Source organism: Cotesia typhae, unplaced genomic scaffold (assembly GCF_013202065.1).
Source record: "Cotesia typhae breed Kobodo isofemale line unplaced genomic scaffold, CoteBio_Ctyphae contig_11, whole genome shotgun sequence".
Taxonomy (NCBI): domain Eukaryota; kingdom Metazoa; phylum Arthropoda; class Insecta; order Hymenoptera; family Braconidae; genus Cotesia; species Cotesia typhae.
The window spans coordinates 5,626,758-5,648,254 of record NW_027423711.1 but is presented as its reverse complement, the minus strand read 5'-3'; the positions used below and the strand labels follow the sequence as shown (position 1 = coordinate 5,648,254).

Below are 21,497 nucleotides of genomic sequence, written 5' to 3'. Positions count from 1 at the left end.
ACTTCCTATTAATTCCTATAGTAACGCAGTCCGATCGGATCGTTCCGGTTACGATTTCGATCCAAACTAAATTTTCTCATTCTATCATTTATTTATTTTTTTACATTCCAACAGTGATAAAAAAATTAATCCCATTGGTTCAATTTAAGAGTTTGTTTTATTTTTTATAAAATAATTAAATAATTAACAGCTTAAATTTTATCGCGCTTGAATATTTGTATTTTAATCTGGAAAAGGGCCAAAATATAAGAACCGAGAAGAGTTGTCGAGTGTTTGAGTGCACAGGCCAACAATCCGCGTAAGTCGGGGCAAGAGTCGAGTAGTGAAAAGGCCCGGATTATGAGAAAAACCCGCGGATTAGCCAGTCGAGGGGCAAAAGTGCAACCCAAGCAAGAAAGTACTGTCTCACTTCTCACTTTAACACTTCTTTGGCCCTCAACCGCGATGCGAGTCACTTGAGTTAAATCACAGCGAGCTCTTCTGATAATTAACGTTTTTTTTTTTTTTTGCTATTCAAATCGGAAACTGCTGATTGGCACTCAAGAGTCAAGAATTTCAATTAATCAATCGTCAAAATTCAAATTAATACCTCTCTTAACTCTCGCCAGTCTATTTTACTTCCGTACTCTAATTTTAATTTATATAGGTAATTAACGAATATAAATTCCAATTAAAAAAGCTATTTGTCAGCTATTTCCATTTTATTTCACCCACTAATGCTTAATTTATTCCAAGTAAATATCAATTACTCGAATCCGCTGATTGATTTAATTAATTGTTTTTAAATTGACTTTTCGGCTCTGATATGTGTATACATATTTTTATATAAATTAAATCGAGAATAATTAATTAATGTGTATTGGCTTTGATTAATTAAAATACATTTGTAGCATTAGTAAACAATTGTAAAAATAATTGGAATGAATAATGAGGAATTAAAAGAGATTAGCCGAGCGAGATTTGAGTGATTTTGGAATAAAGGAGCTTAGACGAGAGTATAGTCAAACAGATGGTGCCTATATGTTAGCGACATCGTTCGAGGGTGGATGCCAGTGGAATGGGGCACATCTACGTAGTCATGTGGCTAGAGATCGTTAACTAGTGGCAAGGGAGCTCGTACACCTGCTCGAAAATTGACCACGCTTCTGCTCGTCTGCGTTATCGCTAATTACGCTACACCACTGGATACATCGTATTTCTACCTGCATTTTCCTATTTTGTATGCGTTAAATCCACATCACTGCTTGCTCCCGGCGTTTATTGTCACCACCCAGTCTATTTGTATTTATTCGGTAAATACTTATCTACTACACTGCTGTTGTATATTATAGTTTAGTATGAATTCACAAAAGAACATCATCAATTGAAATACAATTTCTGAAAGTTAAATTGAATTTTAATTTTTAATATCGTATTATTATTTATTATTAAAATATTTTTTATAATATTCAATGCAAAAGTAGAGTTTAAATTCTCTTAAAGGTTTCCACGTGAATGTGCATCCATTGATGTTACACCGGATATCGATAAGTCACGAATACCATAAGGGTCGCTTGGATGAACTGTTGTGAGCCTCTAGAATCACAAGGCCGAGGGTGGAAAAAAAGAACTTGAGGAATTTCGCTTCAAGCTCCATTCAAAAATAACCTCCAAGACTCTACACCAATATTATGTTTCATAGATTCGTTATCGCGGAAAACGATCCCTAGGGCAGACTCAAATGAGCGCCCAAGCTACCAGTATTAAGGATCGAATTTATATTACAATTTTTGATACTCTAGATAAGATACATTGTTATTGTTATTTTCAGTCTGAGCTTTCGGTAAATAATGAAAAATATACTTAAAATAGTTTTAAAATTTTTATTCGATCATAAAATTTTATTTCTTATTTGAATTGAATTTTCAGATGAATGTCCGCTTTTTTAATGAAATAAAAGGATAGATTGAGTTAACTTTCAATATTACATGAGTTATTTAAAAAATATAGAACACGTGTAAAACCATACGTTTTCGATAGAATTTGTTTATAATTCCAGTGTAAACACAGTCAAAAAGTTTTAAAAAATTAAAAATATTTTTTTACACGAAAAAAAAAAAAAAAAAAAAAATTCAACAATAAAAAATAGTGAGCAGAAAAAATTTGATAGCTATTTCAATTATTAAAATAAAGTGTAGCTCTTTAAATAAGTTAAAAAAATTATTTTAATTTTTATCTTTACACCTGTCGGATATTTTTAACACTAAATTTGTTCAAAAAAATTATTTATAGACATATTAAGTCATATTAGAACCTATCAGGCCATTTTAAAATTTTTTTACGGCTCTTTTACACTATGAAACATAATTTGATGGTGATACATAAAGCACCTAGCTGATGAGTATTAAATACTGCCCTATAAAATACATTGACAGCACATCGTTAACCACTGCTACACATAAATTAAAGCAACGCAGTAAAGAAAGTAAATAGAAGCACTAAACCTTAGTTTGATAGCTCGAGTTTGATCTCAACCGGGTAAAATTGTGATTCGGAGGTCCTGAAAGCCGGGAGCTTATTACGTCATAGTAAACCCAAGTAATATAAGGTGAAGAGAAGGTGTGTATATACATGAGATTCCCGTCTGCAGGTTGGACTCTCAATAGCAAATGGTCTATGGAGTCACAAATCTCCTAGACTATGGTATTTAGCTGTTGGGTAAATTCACGTACAACCAATCGGAGATTAACGAGCTTCGAGGTCCCAATGCTTGTCTTTGATTCCTAATGACATTAATCAATTTCCTCTCCTTCTTACCTCCTCTTGCCTCTTAACTCTAACTGACAATCCTACTCTATTACTATAAATCCCCGGCGTTCAATGCCCAGCACTATCAGTAATCACTTAATTCCCTGCCCCTGCCGAACCTCTTTTTTTTTTTATCAAGTATTCAAGTTTAGCCACGTAACAGATGAAGCTAATTATGACTAATCAATTTATCTAATAAAATTTTTGTAAATATTGTGACTACCGTTGGCCTTCAGACTAATGTGCTAAGGCTTCCACTGGACGACGACGACATCGAAAGTAATCGACAGCTTGGGGTAGTCGCAGTAGATACTTTTGTTGAATTGGCCGGCTATTACATCCCGGTAGAGTCACTTAAAATTAACCGTCGGTCCAGAGATTGCGGCTGCTGGGTTTACACATGCTTTCAAACGGCAGTTTACGTTTCCTGATATTATCAGCTTGTTATACTACTAAATATATTGCCTGTATTACAATGAATTTATTATCTGATGATAAAATTTTAATATTTTAGATGACGGATAACGCCAGGGGATAAAGAGAATTTTTATCGAGGAATTTACGGCCGAAATTATCTTCTGGTTGTTAAATGCTATGAAAGATTATGAAATTGCTTGATACATAACTTTTATGGTTATTTTTATTAAAATCTAATTTACCCGTGAAATAATTTTCTTATACAGCTTGATATGTTTGTATCGTAAAATTTTATAGGTCTTATCTGACTAGATGTGGTCCTTATGTCTCATATATAATTTTTCATAAAAATTAGTGTTAAAAATAACCAACAGATGGCGCATGATCGCTGAATCGTCTCTTTACTGGAGAGTTCCGAAATAAAAAATTCTTTTCATTCCTTTAAAGAGTTTATTTATCTTTAAATTTTAGATATTTGTAATTGCAGTTTATTTTTTTACTGGAATTTATAATTTAATATGGCTATCAAAGAAAAAAAAAAAAAAATAAACATTTTCAAATTATTTGAGGGAAATAAATGGATTGTTCTCCCTAGTTCTCCCTAGCGAGTGATAATAACAATAATAATAGCAGAAGAACAAACTTTGTACTGCGAATAAGCAAACCACATCGAACAATAGTCATTGGCATATCTAAATTCAGAATACGAGCAGTTCACACAATTGTACTGAGTTGTACAGGCTTTTGTTGATATTCACGCCGTACATCTCCTTGGGACCCACTATATACACTATACACTATTATCCACTACTGCAGTGTATAAAGGAGAAAGGAGTACATAGGAGTATAGTTGTTACAAGACCTGGTATTCCGTTTTGATAAATATACCTCGGGCGCGTACCCATATTCCTTTGCTTATCATCGCTCTTTCCGTCACCCCCATACTCGGCTTTCTTCGGCCCTTTGCGTTCACTCACTCTACCGGCAATATTCCATGCATGCAGAAAATAATCCATTCAAAATTCAAAGATATCGTCACGTAGGTTGTTTCGACACGATACGACACGCTCCTCTCTGGCTGTATTTATATACCTCTATTTTATTTTTATTCACAATGTGATATTACAGAATTCCTATCGAGAATATTGCCGTAATAGAAATATATTTTGTCCAATAAAACTCGAGATATTGATACCAGGCTCGCTCACTCACTCGATCACTTATTTATTTATTTACTTGTTTATTTATATTTATATGTAAAAACTAATATTTCATGCGCTGGAGATAGAAAAATAGCGTGGAAATACATAGATACTCCCAGCACGCGAGGACATATATTTTTATTTTGATTGTCGCATTTTGTTGTTTGTTTTACTTTCATTTTATTTTTATTTATCTCTCCATTCAGTCACGTTGGGAAAATAATCGCGCTGAACCCGAACTAGACTCCAAAGAGGATTCGCCACGCTCTGGATGTCTTATTAATTTTGTTATTTTTTAATAGACTTTTTTGTTTGTCTTTGAAATTTTTCTTAATTGCTTCTTTTCCGTAAAAATTCCCAAAATATTTTTGATACTCCAAAAAATACAAGCCCAATTTACCCCTTTCAAATATTTACTATCAGAAACGTATCTATAGACTAATTATCATTATAATTAGTGATAGAATATATTGGCGTAACAAACTGTAAGCTATTTACTGAAGCGTGAGAATAGTCTAACTAGTAGTTAAAGCTTAATTGTTTGTGTTTATGCTGAACGATCACCTGGCTGTTAAATCCTGAATAATGGAAACTGTGATGTCCCATAAATTCATAATCCCCATAGGGCTCCAGGTTGTTTTCGCCAGCCCTGATCCAGATCGATCACCATCTCGTTGTTGACAGAATGTCCAGAATCATTATAATTGACTAAAGCATCACCGCGTTCAGCTCTTCCGCAAACTTGTTACTTATTAATGACCCGAAATTACGAATCCTGAATCACTAATTTCGTAGATTATCACTGATAATAACAACAACATTATTTGATCCAATGTCCCGATGATATTTTTTATTTTTTAACCCCCTGCTGTCTATAGAGGCACGGTAGAGTGCAGATAGATAAATACTTCAATTCATTTTTAAAAAAACATGTGTGACTATTTTTTAAATGCTTAAAAGAAGTGACACATTGAATTTATTTATCGGATTTATTTTTTTGATGGAAAAAAATATCATGCAGGATGAGAGTTTGGTTTGTTAGGAAGGGCGTCGGCATCTCGGTGTGCGCAGGATTCGAATGTTGATTCGCCGGAGATAGGATATCGCGATGGCAAGTTCAACCAGGTAGTACAGAGGAGAAGCACACGGTGCTACTTATACGCACGTGTTCGATGAGATTGTTGTATAATCGAACATTTGGCATTAATACTCTGGTGGGCTACAGCTTACATCTGGCTATTTGCATATTATTATCTCTTTTACCAAGTAAAACTCTAAATTTATATTATCCTGTTAAACTCTTAGTGAATTATTAAACAGGGTTAGAAATTTTCCAATTTAAAATTTTAAATAATTTAAAAATCAATTTTTTTCTTAAATTTTTGAGATTAAATATTGATTAATAATTTTTGTGGCATGCCACAAAAATTAATTAAAATTTTATAAAAGATTTATTGATAGAAAAATGTTTCTATAAATATTTGGAAGAGATTTAAAAAAATAATGACGTTTAAGGAACGAGAGAAGAGCATAGTGTTGATCCGGACCGCCGAGGGCTTCGAAGCGGGAGGTGTAACGTTAACGCATTCAGCACTGCGTTACGCCAATGCAATCACGGTCCATTGTGTGCTTCGTAAAGCTCACCGCCCTAAATCGCGGCATCTCATTCGAATGCTAATGTCTCTGGATCCCTTTCCTGGCGCCCACCATCCAGAATCCAGAATGCAGAATCCCTCTGGCCAAAGCTTCACTACCTCCTCGTAACGTTAACATGCCGCTGTACATTTGGCTACAGTATACATTTATCTCTTCACTGCACTTGCACTTGTCTCTCATTCACTCTCATTAACATAATCCCCGCAATGAAGTACTCTTTACTCTTTTTAGTGCTTACCTTTATATTTATGTATTCATACATTCTGATAAAAATAAACCACTACCATTGATAGTTTCTAAAATTTATGCTAACGTTTTTTTTTTTTTTTTTTTTTTTTTTTTTTTTTTTTTTTTAATATATATATATATAATACATATACACTCACCTTTTGGTGGTTCGACATCACTAGTAAATAATTGCGGTCCGGTGATAATTCAAAATCAAACGTCAGAGGTGAGCCCAGAACCTGAAATTCAGTACAAAAAAACTTTATTTTACAAATGTAGGTTTATTTTTGTCCAAAATTCAGTTTTATTATTTATTGAGTAATTTATATATTTTTAATGTGAAAAAATAAATTTATTACTTGACCTGTAATTAAAAACCATTAAAAAATTATTTCGAATTTAATTTTTTTATATTTCATAAACCAGAACAAAATTGAATATTAAAAAAAAATTTAATTTATTATTTATAAATTATGTAACGGGTAATTTTTGAGTGTTTATTCTTTTGAGGAATAAACGCTGAACGAATATGTACGATACTGCGACACAAAACGCCCCCTCACTCGAATCTGAAGCTCGCCGGAGTCCAGGGTAAAAGGGGGCTAAACAACAATATACAATCCGAAATAAAACCAACAGAACTCAGTTACTTATAAATAAACTATAAATAACTACGTCTAAATAAATAAACTCAAAATGTCAAACAGGTTATGATCGAGAAACAAAATATTCATTTAATTATCAAAATCAATTCAATAGGTTACAACAAAAAAAATAACAAAACTCTCGTAGTACAATTTTAGGTTATATTAAATCTCGACAACTAAATCTAACGACAATAATACAAAAAAAAATGACTTCATGACGTCGGTCAACGCACGCGTATCACAGCCCGATCAAAACTGGTCTGTACAAAACAAACTCTCACGCATTCTCACTCTCGTGAGCGTCAAAATCGCGAACTAAAACTCCAAAAATTGGTTACCCGTTCCCCAGGAGACTAGACGTCACCCTGGGCCTAAATCTCTACCACGAGAGCGGATGGAGAGTATCCTCTCCGCTCCCACCTACACGGCTTGTGATTACCTACCGGATTTTTGACAGAGGGTCAAAAATCCGGGGAAGTCAAATCTTGTTGAGAGTTCAAAAGGTACTTACCAGTGTTCTAGACGAACCAAGGTAATGTCCTTCCAGCTGTTATTAGTAGAAGAATATTCCCTCAATAACACTCTGTCACAAGACTCCCTTTTTCGTGAAAAGTTTTTGGGCTTTATCATTTTTCCAAAAACTCTCTTACAGTGAACCGGACTGATCGTTTTTGCCACCTATACGGTATTTACAAACTATCAAATTAATTGGCATTCCTTCATTCTATATCCATTCAGTTCGTCAAATTCTGAGTTTTACTTTTCACTTTGACAATCAAATATCAACAGATTACATACAAATTCAACAGAATACATTCTCATACTAAAATTTGTTCGGGACTTAGAAAATTCCTTTTATAAAATATTTTTCTTTTAAATAATAATCGTCATTTCGTTCATTCTATATTCATTCGCCGCTTTCCCATACTAAATTTGCTTGGGACTTAGAATAATTTCTTTTATAAATTGGAAATTTACAATAATTTGTTTCCAAAATTAATTACATTAATTTTCTTTCAATAAATCTTAACTAAAGAAATATAATCACAATTAATAATCGTCGTAGACAAAATAATACTTTTATAATTAAACTAATAATTAACCCGTCTAGATATACAACATTGGTACTAAACTATTAAACATTTTTAAACAAACGATATTTATTAACTAAATAATTTTAGATATTTATGATCAAACCTAAATTAAATAATAATATTTTCACAAGTCTTTGGTGAATAATATTTTCAATATCGTAAATTATCATTAATAATTAGAATAATAATACTGCACTCATAAACAACAACTTAAATAAAGAAAAACCGGATTATTTACAATGTTAAATAATAATTTCTCGAGATAATACGCCCGTCGAAGTATCAGGCGAACATGAAAGATGAAGAGTAGGTAACTGCCGTCGTTTCCCTTCTTGTCCCTTCTTCCGCGCCCTACTCCTCAGCTGTCCTGTACTAGCCATCGGCCCTCTCTCTCCGACTCAGTCCCACCTCGCTACGCTAGACCCTTTTTCCCGATCTCTGGGTCATAATTATTTCAACGCAGATCAATAAACTGAACTTTGTACAAATTTTAATCATAATAAAAGCAGTAACATTCGTGAGCATTAAAGAGTTAATTTACTTTAACGGGAATATTGGATGATACATATTAAATATTAGCTATTGCACATCGCATAAGTAAGGTCTCTTTTTATAGTTGCATTAGATTTTTAGCTGTTCGGTTGATTTCCCAAGTTTCCACTAGTCACTAATGCACTTCTCCATGTACCAGCTACTCAACGTACGTCACTTCGACCGAACAGGGTGTGGAGGTGTAACATATGTACATATGTAGACATGTGTAGCTCGAAGAGAGGGTCGGGAGAGCGTCAAGGGCTTTACTTTACTCGTCGGTCGTTCCGGAATAGTCCACGGAGAAATTAACGCTCGCGGGTACCTTGCGGCACTAATTAGCCGCTACAACGACAAAATTACTCGGTACTTGGGACAATACTACTCCAGCAGCTTGCTAGGCAACTATTATTGTTATTATTATTTTGTTATAGTTGCTATAAGTTACGGCACAATAAACCAGAGTTGTAATCCGCGAGCAGGTGAGATGACGCCACAAGAGTAAGAAGACTCTTATTGAAACAGTGTAACACTGTAATATTGAAGCATTGAAGCATTGTACTTATGAGGCTTCTGCTTGTTAGCGTCGAGAGGATGCACCAACGTCTACCACACACACCAGTAAACTACTAGTTACTATTGATTCAATTTTAGGTGAGTTACACTGTGAGTTAAATGACGATGAACTGCCATCACCGACAAACTAACAGCGTTATTATCTTACTTCAAAACCCCTAACTTTTTCATTCATCCCATTATTTATTCCACCTATTATTATTATTATTATTATTATTATTATTATTATTATTATTATTATTATTATATTATTATAAATTTTCCCACTCTCAAATCCAATCACAAGTTAAATACCTAGAGGAAATCACAATTTTGTTCCATAACCATAACTGTTGTCGTTATTATTATCGCTAAACTACTTTTGCTTTTTTGATTGAGTTTTAATAATTAACAAACTGATAAATTTTTTATTATTCACTTTTATAATGGCTTTTTTTACTTATATATTAATAGAATTTTTTATGACGCGGATTAACGAAGTTAAAGGGTACTTTTTTTTATATAGGTTTGTTTCTATTTGAACATCGATCGAAGGATTTGTTTAAAAATAAGATAAATTAAATTTTTTTTTTTTTTTTTTTTTTTTTTTTAATTTATTTGCAAGAAGTTATTACTATTAAATCGATTGCTTTATTTTAAATAAAAAATCAAGCTCTAAAAAATTCTTTTAACAGTAAAAAGTACTAAAAGCTTTGAATTTCCTTTAGAGTAAAATTTAACACAATAATTATCCATGTAATACAATATTTACAAAAGGAGTTAATAAAGTACTCGAGGGCTTAACTATTCATCAGAAAATTGATCTTCTAAATTACAAAATAAATAATAAACTCACCGGGTTGGTAATCGGCAGCACGAGCTTGGACTCATCAGCATTAACGTTGTAAATCATTAAGTTTCCCATTTCATCTTGGTAGAGAATTTCATTGTCTGAAAGAAGATTTAAATTAATTTAAATTAATAATTCAAAAGATCGAAATTTGTAATAATTATTACTATTATTATCAGGTAAATATCAATAAACGAGATTGAGAGGACGGAAGTGAGAAATCGATTGTATGTGGCATTCTGGGTATCCGGATATTAACGTGACACTCACCGTGAAAGTGAATATCGTTTAGTATTGTTGTTTAGTATTAGGAGTTGCGGTACCAGAAACTGCCCTCGGGTCCATAACCTATGGACTATTACTCGGCGGAGACATCGGTTGTATATTAGTAATTGTATAATGTTGGATAGTGGATAACTAGATAGATAGCAGATAGACAGAGAGGTGGATATGCGCTCGCACAAGTGGAGATTGATTTCGCGTGTCCCGGCCACCGCGAATTTCGATAGCAATTCAACCAGAAGGATTGACATCGTACATAGTATAGTCCATCGCGCTCCTCTGCTGCCGACGGACATCGAGCACGTGTCATTTCCGGTGTAATTGGTCGTTTCATAAAGATTGTCTACATTCATTTATTTCCTTTGTGAATGCTCTCATTGTTATATTAACTCCGGTTTGTTTATTTTTTCGCATTCGACAAACAGTAAAACAGTTTTCGTTATTTTATTCTACTCTATTTTTTCGACATTTCAATTCTCTTTTGTTATTTTATTACATTTCATTTCTATTCTATGGCTGGCAGCTTTCACATAACGCTAAATTTCAATTACTCGTTTAGTAATAAGAGTAATCTATTAAACGACCTTTTGTTCCATCAAATTCATTCGAAAAATATCAATCAAAAATTTCAAACAATTGTTGTAGAGTAATTACTAAATGCTATCTGATATTTTTACGAGCTTTGTTACAAAATGTAATCATTTAGATTTTTTTTCCTGCATTGAAAAAGTGTCGAAACAATTAAGGTAAAATTTTTTTTCATATTGATTTAAATTAAATCTTTTATTAGAAGACAATCTAGCAACTATGGGCCACCTGTCGGATGTTTTCAATATTAACTTTGACCAAAAAAAAATTATGTCAGGACATATGCGCAAATTTTTTCATATGGACTTACAATTTGATAAAATTGTCTTGAAAAAACAAAATATTTAGGCGTAAAAATTCAATAGGGTTTATCTTAGAAGTGAAAGTAATAAAATTCGTTATGAATGGGGTGAATATTGTGATTGTAGTCAGTGAAATGTCTGGTTCTTTTAGAAACTCACTAAATTCTGGATTCTAGCTCAGAGGGATCTTATTTATTTAGATTTTTTTCTTACACCTATGTATTTTTTATCGATTTACCCCGAGCGACGTTATATATTGCTTGGAGGTCTGGGCTACACAATAAATAGTCTAGAACAAATAAGAATAAGTTGAGAGCAAAATAAACACATAGATTGTTGTCTATTTGTACAGTGTCGAAATCTTTATCATTATTATTAGAATTATTATTATCATAGCATGATAAATAATTGAGGGAGTATGTTGAGATTAATTTCCGTAGATATCTAAGTATGTAAATATTGAGGAAGATAAATGCAGTACCTTTTTCCCTTCAAATACTAAATGTGTTTTATTTTTTTAAGCGATGAATAAAAATATAAATTAAATGGGAGTAAAAAATCGGTGGTTCCTATTCGTGGGAATTGTCGAGTTCAAAATAGAAATAGAAAAATCGAAGCGCACAGACCGCTCGGAGCAAACACTTCGCAGTGAGTTTTTTGCTTCAGCGGTCCAATTATTTTCTAACACAATCGAATTTGTACAGAGCCAACGGATTTATATTGATCAATACTTGGTGCTTTATTTTTATCAACATTTGTTTCTATTTTAAAGTTGAGGAATTATTCCGAGGAGTGTTTATCGAATTGAGACTCATCTGGAAAGTTATCGGTTATCAGACACATAAGTGGAAGTCGACACATAACTGGAGACGAGCTTTCAGCATCGATTAACCACACGGTGTAACGAAGTTAACGGGATGCTCCTGCCCGAAGACGACCAGCTGTGGACACGACAGCTAATCCCATGAATCTCCTCGTAGATTACTCATTCGAACCCTTGTCAATTTTAAACCCATTAGCTTTTCATTTTTTTTTGGAAAAAAAACTAAAAAAAATAATTTTTTGTCTTGTGTAAAATTTTGAAAAAAACTGATGAGATTTACACTAAAGCAAACTAAAAATTTAATCCTAAAAGTCCAAAATTGTTTTTCAATAATTTAAAAGGTAAGAAGCCGTTTTATAGAGTGAAAAAATTCCCCGAAGAAATAAAGTTAAGTGAGAGTAAAAAAGCGTAATAAAATAGAGTTGGACCTTGTCCCAAGTGTGAAATATTCACCAGAAGATAAACTAATACAGCGAAGCAGGAGTTGCAAAAGATTGTGATGTCTGTCGACGACTAATCTTATCAGAGTCAACTGCTCGAATAGAAGTAGTAGTGAAGGGAAGCATTTGTCAAGAAAGGTTTCTCGTCATACTACAAACTGACTTTAAATCGCAGGGGACAAATAGAATGCACGATGCAGGGGATAGCAATGGTTATGAGTATATTCACGTACTCGTGGCTTATTGGAGCGAACGGGACGAGCTGGAGCTTCAATGCACATATGCAGCAGCCCTGTGTATACACATATTTAGACGTATATCGAGCAAAGATAGAGATAGAGATGTCTTTGTACCGAATAGACTTGATAACATATATATATATATATATATATATATATATATATATATATATATATATATATATATATATATATATATATATATATATAGAGACATCCACTCACAGCGCATAGATATGTAGATGCGAAGATTCGAGTCAGAGCATAGGGCTCTTGTGGTATGACCCTATTTGGTGGTATCGCCTCAATAATATATCGCGTTAACGATCTTCCTGGGCAATCTCAACCTCCCAGGGCATCCTCTGTGACGAGACGTGCTACTGATGGTGTAACACAGTCCATACAGTCGCTATTACAACAGCAGCCACACTACTCAGTCCAGTTTGGTTGTTTCTCAACTCGAGAACTGCTGCGTTGTTCGCATTCCTCCAATGACAGCCTTGAATTTGGCTTTGTTGATCTAACTACGCCGCCTGTTTGGATAGCACACTTCTCCAAGACGCTCTTCATTGTCATCACGTTCCAAGGAAGGTTTCAAGGAGCCGTTTGTATCAAACACGATATGGAATGTTTTGCATACTTCGCAATTTTGGAAGGTTTGCTTAGAGGCTTTAGATCTTTTGAAGTAATCAACTGGGTGAGTAATTTTTCGCAGCAATTGAAAAGGATTATCATGGACCAAATCTTGAAGAATTGACGGAGAAGTTTTAAGAATTTTTAAAAGTTTAGAATTGCGAAATTGTTTTCTATTTTTTTTAACTGAAATTTAAGGCCGAATTTGACTAATTTGCTAACAAAAGTGACTAATTTCTTCCTCGACGGAGGTTTAGAGGAATAAATGTTTGCAAAAAGAAACCCGGAATGTAAAAAAAGCGAATAAACAAATAGTTGACGTAAACTACTCTAGGTAGGTCGTGGTTATAAAGAGAGAGATTTTAATCTCAAAGTTTGGTCCACACTTAGGAAGAATTTCATCAACGCCATTATCCCCACCGGTCGACGGGCATTTTATTTCCAGGCACTTTATTACTTTAACGTCGGTTTTACTGTTTCATTTGCAATGTGCGATACACTTTTACAACTTTCATCGTTTAGAGAGTTCTTTTTTTCCTTGATCTTTGATAACTCGGCGATAATTGCAACTGTAGTTAAATAAAATAAAGCTCTGACTATCACCTTGTCTTCGTAATTGCTCGGTAATAATTAGGGTAATTTAACAGCGAATTATATTTGAGAATTGTGGTGGAGTATATTTTAAAAAGAATTATGAGTTATTAATAAAAATGAAAAACAAATAAAATTGTACTGACCACTGAGCCAGGTCCCATTAAAGCTTTTAGCGGATAGCCATCCCCCGAGCCACTCTTCCAGAGTGATGCTAGATGCAGTGGTAGTCGTTCGAGCGCTTCCGGATTCGGGGCTTCCAGTCAGGAGAATTATCGCCGTGATCAGCAGAACAAGAACGACAATCGCTATTAATGCACCCGCCAGTAGTCGTCGCCAATTTCGCCTGTTGGTCTTCGTCATCAGTTCCTGTAACATTTTAAATATATTTTTTATTTAGTTTTCAGTTAAAGATCCTCCCGCAGGGTAAATAACTTTTAGAGCATTAATAAACTTATTTAACAGCTGTCTCTACTTCAATCAGAAATAAACCTTACAAAAGTATTAAAATATTAATTCCCTCGGCTCATAAAAAACATATTTATAATGTAAATCTCCTTCAGCGTATATTATGATTTTATTTATGATTTATTTCCCCGAAAGAATACTTCAAAAGCTCGTTTCCCTAGTAATTTACTCCCTATTAAAGCTTTATTTTTAATTCTAGCGGTATTTGCATGAGCTCAAAGCTCATTTATTTTACATTTTTTATTTTATTTTCTAATTTTCAATAAAAAAAAATTATCTTTTATCTCATGTTTAAAAAATTTGCATCTTAGAGTCTTTTTTTCAACAATAAAATAATTTTTCATGTGGCTTTAAGTCTTGATCTCTAAATCATCAATTATTCCCGTTATACTAAACAATTTCTCATGAATAATATTACAAAAATCACTTGTAAAAAATTACCTATGATGTTTAGAGTTTTTAGCGACAGAATTTCCGATTTTTTCTGGATGAAATTTTCCAATTATCTCTAAAAATATTATCTTCGACATAAATCTCTTCAGAATGAAATTAAAAATTAATTACCTCCTCATCAGAGACTCTAATCCCAAGAAATACCAATTCAATTCATTTTTCCAATAACCTGAGCTATCTCTAGAGTATCGCGAGCCGCTTCGCGTGTACTTAATAGCACATCAATGGGAGACAAAGAGAATAAATAAAGTCTCTCTAGTCTATTCCCTTATCGCCAATTGGAAGCTCCTGTTTAGAGTTAGTGAGGAACAGAAACCTTCGTCTATTAAACTTCAAACTTTTTTGCTCTTCTAGCTATTCCTTAGGCGTTCGCTTGCGTTTGGAACTGTAGAGCAGTGTATACTTTTAGAGAATCTAGAGACTAGTGACTAGCGCCTTGTTGAACTCCAGGGATTCTCCGTGCTGGATTATTAATCCCCGGGCCGTTATACACCCGAGAAATACGGGACGTGGCTTACTTCCAGATTCGCGAATTAAATCGCTTTTTATTCTTTTCGCTGGTAATAGTAATAGCTGCAGAGAGAAAACTCAGATGAGAGTCTTTAAGTGAAGCCTCTGATATTATACCCGAGACCAGTTTATTTACGGCCTTATTTTCTGTTGACAAGATTATTTTTTTTTTTTTTTTGTTTTTTCTCCTGACTCTAAAGAGCTTTCGGTCTTGTAGACGGACGATCTCAAGAACTTTCATCTTTAAATACAACTAAGAGCTTGACAATATATTACAATTAAGCATAAAGTATTTTTTAATTTCAATTTATTATTTATGAGATCTAAATTATGAAATTGTGCTCTAAATTTAAGGTCATAAATTTCACACCCGATTCTTCCGAAGCTTCTACTTGAGTAAACAATGTTCATAACTTTAAAAACTTTATTTTCACACTTCTACTTCATAGGACTGAGATTTAAAGTTTTTACTGTAAGAGAACAATAAATATTAAAATGGAAAAAAAAAAAAAAAAAAAAAAAAACTTGAATGTTGTTTCAAACTTTAAAAATTTAAGGCAAAAAGAACAACCGTAATACCTATTTAAAAAAGTCATTATAAAGCTCTAGACTTGACTGTGAGCTTTTTTCGCGCTCATGAAGTTAAATGCGACAGGTCTCTATTACATATGAGTGTAAGAATAAATATAAATATATAAAAGAACCGGAGAGAAACTAGGCAGCTCGTTTGTCGAGTAAGTCCGCTCTGATTACACACCAGGGTGCTTTGATACACACTCACTGGCGCTAAAGAGGTCAGCTTTTAGTTTTTTAGAGCCCCTGAGAATAAATTTTTGAATATAAATGAATTTAAAAATGATAATATATAAATTTTGAGCTGAAATTTCGATTGGTTAATTCTGATAATCTCGGGAAAATATTTTTTAATCAAGCTGATAGAGTTCGGTATTTACAAGAGGTAAAAAATTGACACGATACATTGTATAAGTGGTAGGAAAGTTCGCTTGGCTATTAATTAGAGAAAAAAAAAGTGGATAAATAGCTTGAAAAAATGCGGTTTGCGTTAAAAAAGGTAAGATAATGTTACTGAAAATTAATGAATGCTCTTAGACAAAAGCCGTGTAAAATAGTGGTAACACGAAACTCACCCGTTAAAAATAAAGTTTCATTTAAAAATAAGAACAAATAAAAAAGTAAAACTTGGGCGTAAATATATTCCAGCGGCTTTTAATGTTTAATGTCCTTTTCTGGGGGAAAAAATTCTCACTTTTTTAAACAAAATTAATTAGTGATTCGTAATTTGAAATTAAAAATAAAAAATAATGATTTGGTTTCGAAGAAGGGAAAGACTAGACGTAAAGTAGCCCCGGCATTTATTTTATTTTTGTACGTGATGCTGCCGAGGGTTAATGGAAAGGAGAAAATAAAATAAAGAAAGAGAAAAGGCTCGGGGCAATTAACTTAATTGTCAGTCCTTTCTCTGAAATTATATTTTTTTAGTGGCCGAAAATTTTATCACAAAGCTGATATAAGATTACGAGAAAAAGAAGAAGACTAAGAGCAATTATAAAAAATTTAGTTGACACTTAAAAGCTGTTAAATGTTATTCTACGGGTTTTAATTTATAAAGGGGTAATTTTTTGAGAAGGGAGAAGGGAGGAAGATGAAATTTATTCGTTGGATTTGATGAAAGTGATTTGACAGGCGAATTGATATTTGAAGATCGTTAGAGAGTAATAAAAGGGGATATTAAATTTCGGTTCGGGTTGAATCTGAACAGAACTACTGAGAACTGACGGTTGTTGTTTGAAGCGGGAAAAACGGTTTACTCCAAATACTTCCGAGGCATAAAACAGATTTCAGCTTTGTTATTTTATTCTTTTAGTTTTTTTATTCGGGAATTGAAGCTGTTACACAATTCGAACGTTCCATTCGAACATTGAGAGTTTATGGTTCAGTTTAATCTTTAAAAAGTAGACGTTATTTCGTGGAAAATAAATTTTTTGAATGAGAACATATCCAATTTTTTTATCAAAAGTAAGAAATAAATAAATTTTAATATGAATAGTGTCGGAAATCTTCAACAGATGACGCATGATTACTAAATTGTCTCCTTTTCAGAGAGTTAAATTTAAAATATTAAGAAATAATTTATTTTTTATTTTCAAACAAATAATTAAACTTATTTGTAAAAAATTTGTTTCTACTTTTATTTGATTAAAAAAAAAAAAAAAAATAAGCAAAAATGTAATTAAATCGGTAATTAAAATATGATATACATGGAAATATATATAAGTAAAAGTTTGAGGTTATAAAGGCGTCCAAGCGGCAAAAGCTATTGCCAAAAGTGTAGTTGGTGTACAGTTGGGTAAGTCGAGAGCTTAATAGCCGTAATTTATAATCAAATTACGGGTGTCTTTACTGTTTAAGTTCCCTCAACTTGGAATTTGTCGATAGAATGCGTGTGTTCCTTCAGACTTGGAGCTTTGAACTTAGAGACGTTGTCACACTAGTATGTATAATATATACACGATTAACCGGGGCTCTAATTCATCGGTCCTCTGCTCCCATACTGTTACATCCCACATGTATATATCTCCTCGAGAAAGTAAAGGGGTATTCAACATTTAACATCCGAGAACACTACACCACTCTCACATTCTCGTCCCAGACAATCCTATGTTTATTTAGGAACTGTGTAAATGTTTAATCGCCGGTTATAGGTCATCCGATATCACACACTGCTACCTAAGATAGCGATGAATTATACTCATTATCTAATGGCTTACAGGACACTCTTCATCTTAAATATTAAACGATACTATTTTTAATTTATTATTTGAAGATTATTTTTTTTTTTAGAAATTTATTTGGATTGAATTTTTTTAAAATGATTAACGTATATATTATATGTGATAAATTTCCACACATGTGAACCTTCGAAACTATTAAAAATAAATACGTCATGTTTATATTCATATGAAAGCTCATTAAATTAAAAAAAAAAAAAAAAATTATAAAATAATAATAAAAATTTTTACTCTATAGTTAATTAAAAGCAAACAAAAAAAAAAAGGTGTCATTATAATTAAAAAAACGTTAACTAGGAGTCTCATTTCCTGAATGATCATGAACACGTCTAGTATAGTCGACACAAAGTAAATTCAGTGAATAGAATAGCGAGGGGTGGAGGTTTAGCGGCCAAATTGAAGGCAGCTTCGATGCAATAATGCCTGGGGTTGTCTCGTGGGATGTCGCATCGGTTGTTCGTTCGAGTGTACCGCTGTACGGGTATACTAGGCTCTGATCCACAAGCTAGTTACCTTCTATTCCAGCTTCCTCAATAATATTACAGAAGACGCCTCCAGTACAACCTACAGAATTATTTTCTCAAAAAGGACATGAGTTTCCCTAACTAATTAGAGCTCCGTGTAATCCAAAGCAGTAATCATTTGTCCCTCAGGTTCTATTGAATTACAAATTCACTGGTAAAATTAATTTGAATTCCAAATTAAAGGCATCATAATGATAATAATTACTGATTTGAATTGATCGCCGGGAGTCAAAGCCGATTTTTCGGATCTTTTTAAACCGAGAATGCGATAGTTTAAATATATGTTCGCTATTACGGGCATACAGAGGAGCTGGAGAAGCAATATTGTGCAGAGGTACATATGTCTCCATGCTACATAATAGTACGGACAGAAAGACTGGGAAGGAGATACAACGCCAGCACAAATCCTCATTAATAAGGACATGTGGCCAATTGCGTGCCTACTCATGGTCTTACTCGCTATTATCGATCAGGTATAGTTTACTATATCTGTATCTCTCTGATACAAGTTTCCTCGTAGAATAGTTGTAGAGGAAATCTCCAGATACGCCGGTTCAATCCTTAACTACCTTCCCGATTCCAATGTATTGGTATTAGTATTACTGTTGGTAAATACAATTTATTGCCAATCATGATTTAGTGATCTAAACTTTATAAATTTAATTTTCAATTCCGGAGATTGTAAATTTTTATTTGACTTTAATCAACTTTTTAGGTTACCTGATATTTATTCTTTAAGTTTGATTTGGAATTATGGACTATGGAACTCTACCGGGCACAAAAGAGAGATCTCTTGTTTGGAGAATAAAGTTTCGGGTGTATTTCGAGCTGGATAAAATCAACAGTCGTATAAATGTATTTTTTAAAATGAAAAAATACTTTCATTTATTAAAAAAAAATTTTTTTTCTTCAATTTTACTTATTTGAAGTTAAAAAATAATTTATAAAATTAATAAACTTTTAATAATCAATGTAATAATGGAAAACATGATAAATGACTTAAATCAAAGTCTAAAATAGCAATACAAGTTTATTTAAAACGAGAGTTTACACTCGATTAAGCAATAACAGAAGTGCAATTAAACGGTCTATCGAATTAAGCGTCTCGTGTTCACTTTCCTTTACGGAGATGTACGCAGCATCAAAGATAAAGACTCTACATATAAGTCGCCTTAACGCCTTAGAGCCGTAGAGTGTCTAGTAACAAAGTAGTATGAAGTAATTGTACGCTTCCATTCTTGTTAGGCCAAAGTTTAAACTTAAATTTCTTCGGAGTTTCAGATAGAATGAGTATAAAGACTGTGAAATTAAATTTCGCGAATTTAGTGAGAAACGATATGACTTTCTCCGTTTCCTCCTTGTTCTTGGTAGTGGTACTTTTGAACCAGTCTCGTATATTCACTTTAACTCGAGAGTTCTTGTCGTTGTTTCCCTTCGGACATCTTTATTACCGATGTTTAAAAGTAACTTCTTTCTCGGTATAAATATAAACGCACGTAACATCTGTATTACTGTATTACTGTATTACTGTAACTGCACCCGAGAAGTTCAATGAGAATGCTCGGGTAAGCTCTAGTCACTGGATATATACAATATTTATACCAAAACAATATAATAGTAATGGTACAGTTACTGCTACAGAATCAGAAATTTTCCAATACTTGAATTCACTCGTTCATGCATCTCGTAAATACACTGAAAGTACTCCACTTTTAAACATCTGTACTCGAGTATTTATATTAAACAATTTCTAAGTTTAGCGGTCCTTAAAAATTATGCGGTCTGGCTTTATAATTGCAAGCTAAATGTCAAGGGACTATTATTTTATTTAATTATATCGACAATGTTATGTTATTTATTATTAATTAATATATTCAGTCAAGATATTCAAACAGAAAAAATTAAATTACAGAAAAATTGAATTTTCCTTTGAAATAAAAAATTGACCTAAAAACTCATCATTGTTTTGCAATACTTTGATGTAATTAAATTGAACATTCCATCGTCGATAAAATATAATTCAATGATAAAACAAAGGAAATATTAAATAGTAATTACATAATAAATTAACAAGTCATTTACAGCACAGTAAGTTAATTGAAATGTCAAACGTTTTAGTTATCGCTTGTAAAGGTTCTCTTTGTGATAATGGCATTTTTTGTTCCAAAATTTCCTTGTAAAAAAAAGAGTAAATACTTGACGGAAAATTGAACTTTTACCAACTGACAAATGATGCTTACACGATCATATATGGTTCATAAATAATTCAGTCTTATTATTGACGCAGAGGCCCTTTGAAAGAGATGAAAGCTCGACTATTAATCGCTTTGACGTCGGCAAACATCCAATTTTTATATACAAAATTTTTATGCTATTAGCAAACACGCCGCTACGAGATAGTTTCTGTAAAAAAAAATCGTTAAATATTTTATCTCAGCCCTTAACTCAAGTTCTTCTGGCGCAACTCTTTTTTAGTTCACTTTTATGCGCTTTTTAGTTTATTCCCGTGTCTTTTACGCGTGTATACTTATCGCAACCCAATTCCTCAGGACAGTTTACAGTAAATTTGAGATTAAATCTAACATTTGTAACTGTATTTTTACCTCTATTTACTCCCAAACTTTTATTTTTATTCTCGCACATTTCAGCCGCTTAACAGCCGACTCTAACGTTGCTGCAATTTCATTTTATTGTTCAAAGTATCATTAACATTTATTTATTTATCTGTTATCACATTCCGTTTTTTGAATCTATAAATTGAGCACTCTATGTTTTATTTCAGATTTAATAGATCTTGATTTTCCAAATGGACCTTTTAAATGTTATTTCAGTTTCAAGCGTTTCAATTCTATAAAATTTGAGCTATT

At 32.8% G+C, this 21,497-nt stretch overlaps 1 protein-coding gene across 4 annotated transcripts in view; it reads right to left on the bottom strand.

Moving 5' to 3' along the window:
* Nucleotides 1-21,497, bottom strand: part of LOC141526926 (venom dipeptidyl peptidase 4) — a 119,502-nt gene that overhangs the window by 26,038 nt on the left and 71,967 nt on the right. For all 4 annotated transcript variants that reach the window (XM_074242089.1, XM_074242103.1, XM_074242113.1 and 1 more), the window contains 3 exons: nucleotides 14,012-14,234; nucleotides 9,974-10,068; nucleotides 6,449-6,529 (listed from right to left, as the gene is read on the bottom strand). In XM_074242089.1, the coding sequence (XP_074098190.1) occupies nucleotides 6,449-6,529; nucleotides 9,974-10,068; nucleotides 14,012-14,234 (399 nt within the window). The remainder of the gene's footprint in view (nucleotides 1-6,448; nucleotides 6,530-9,973; nucleotides 10,069-14,011; nucleotides 14,235-21,497) is intronic.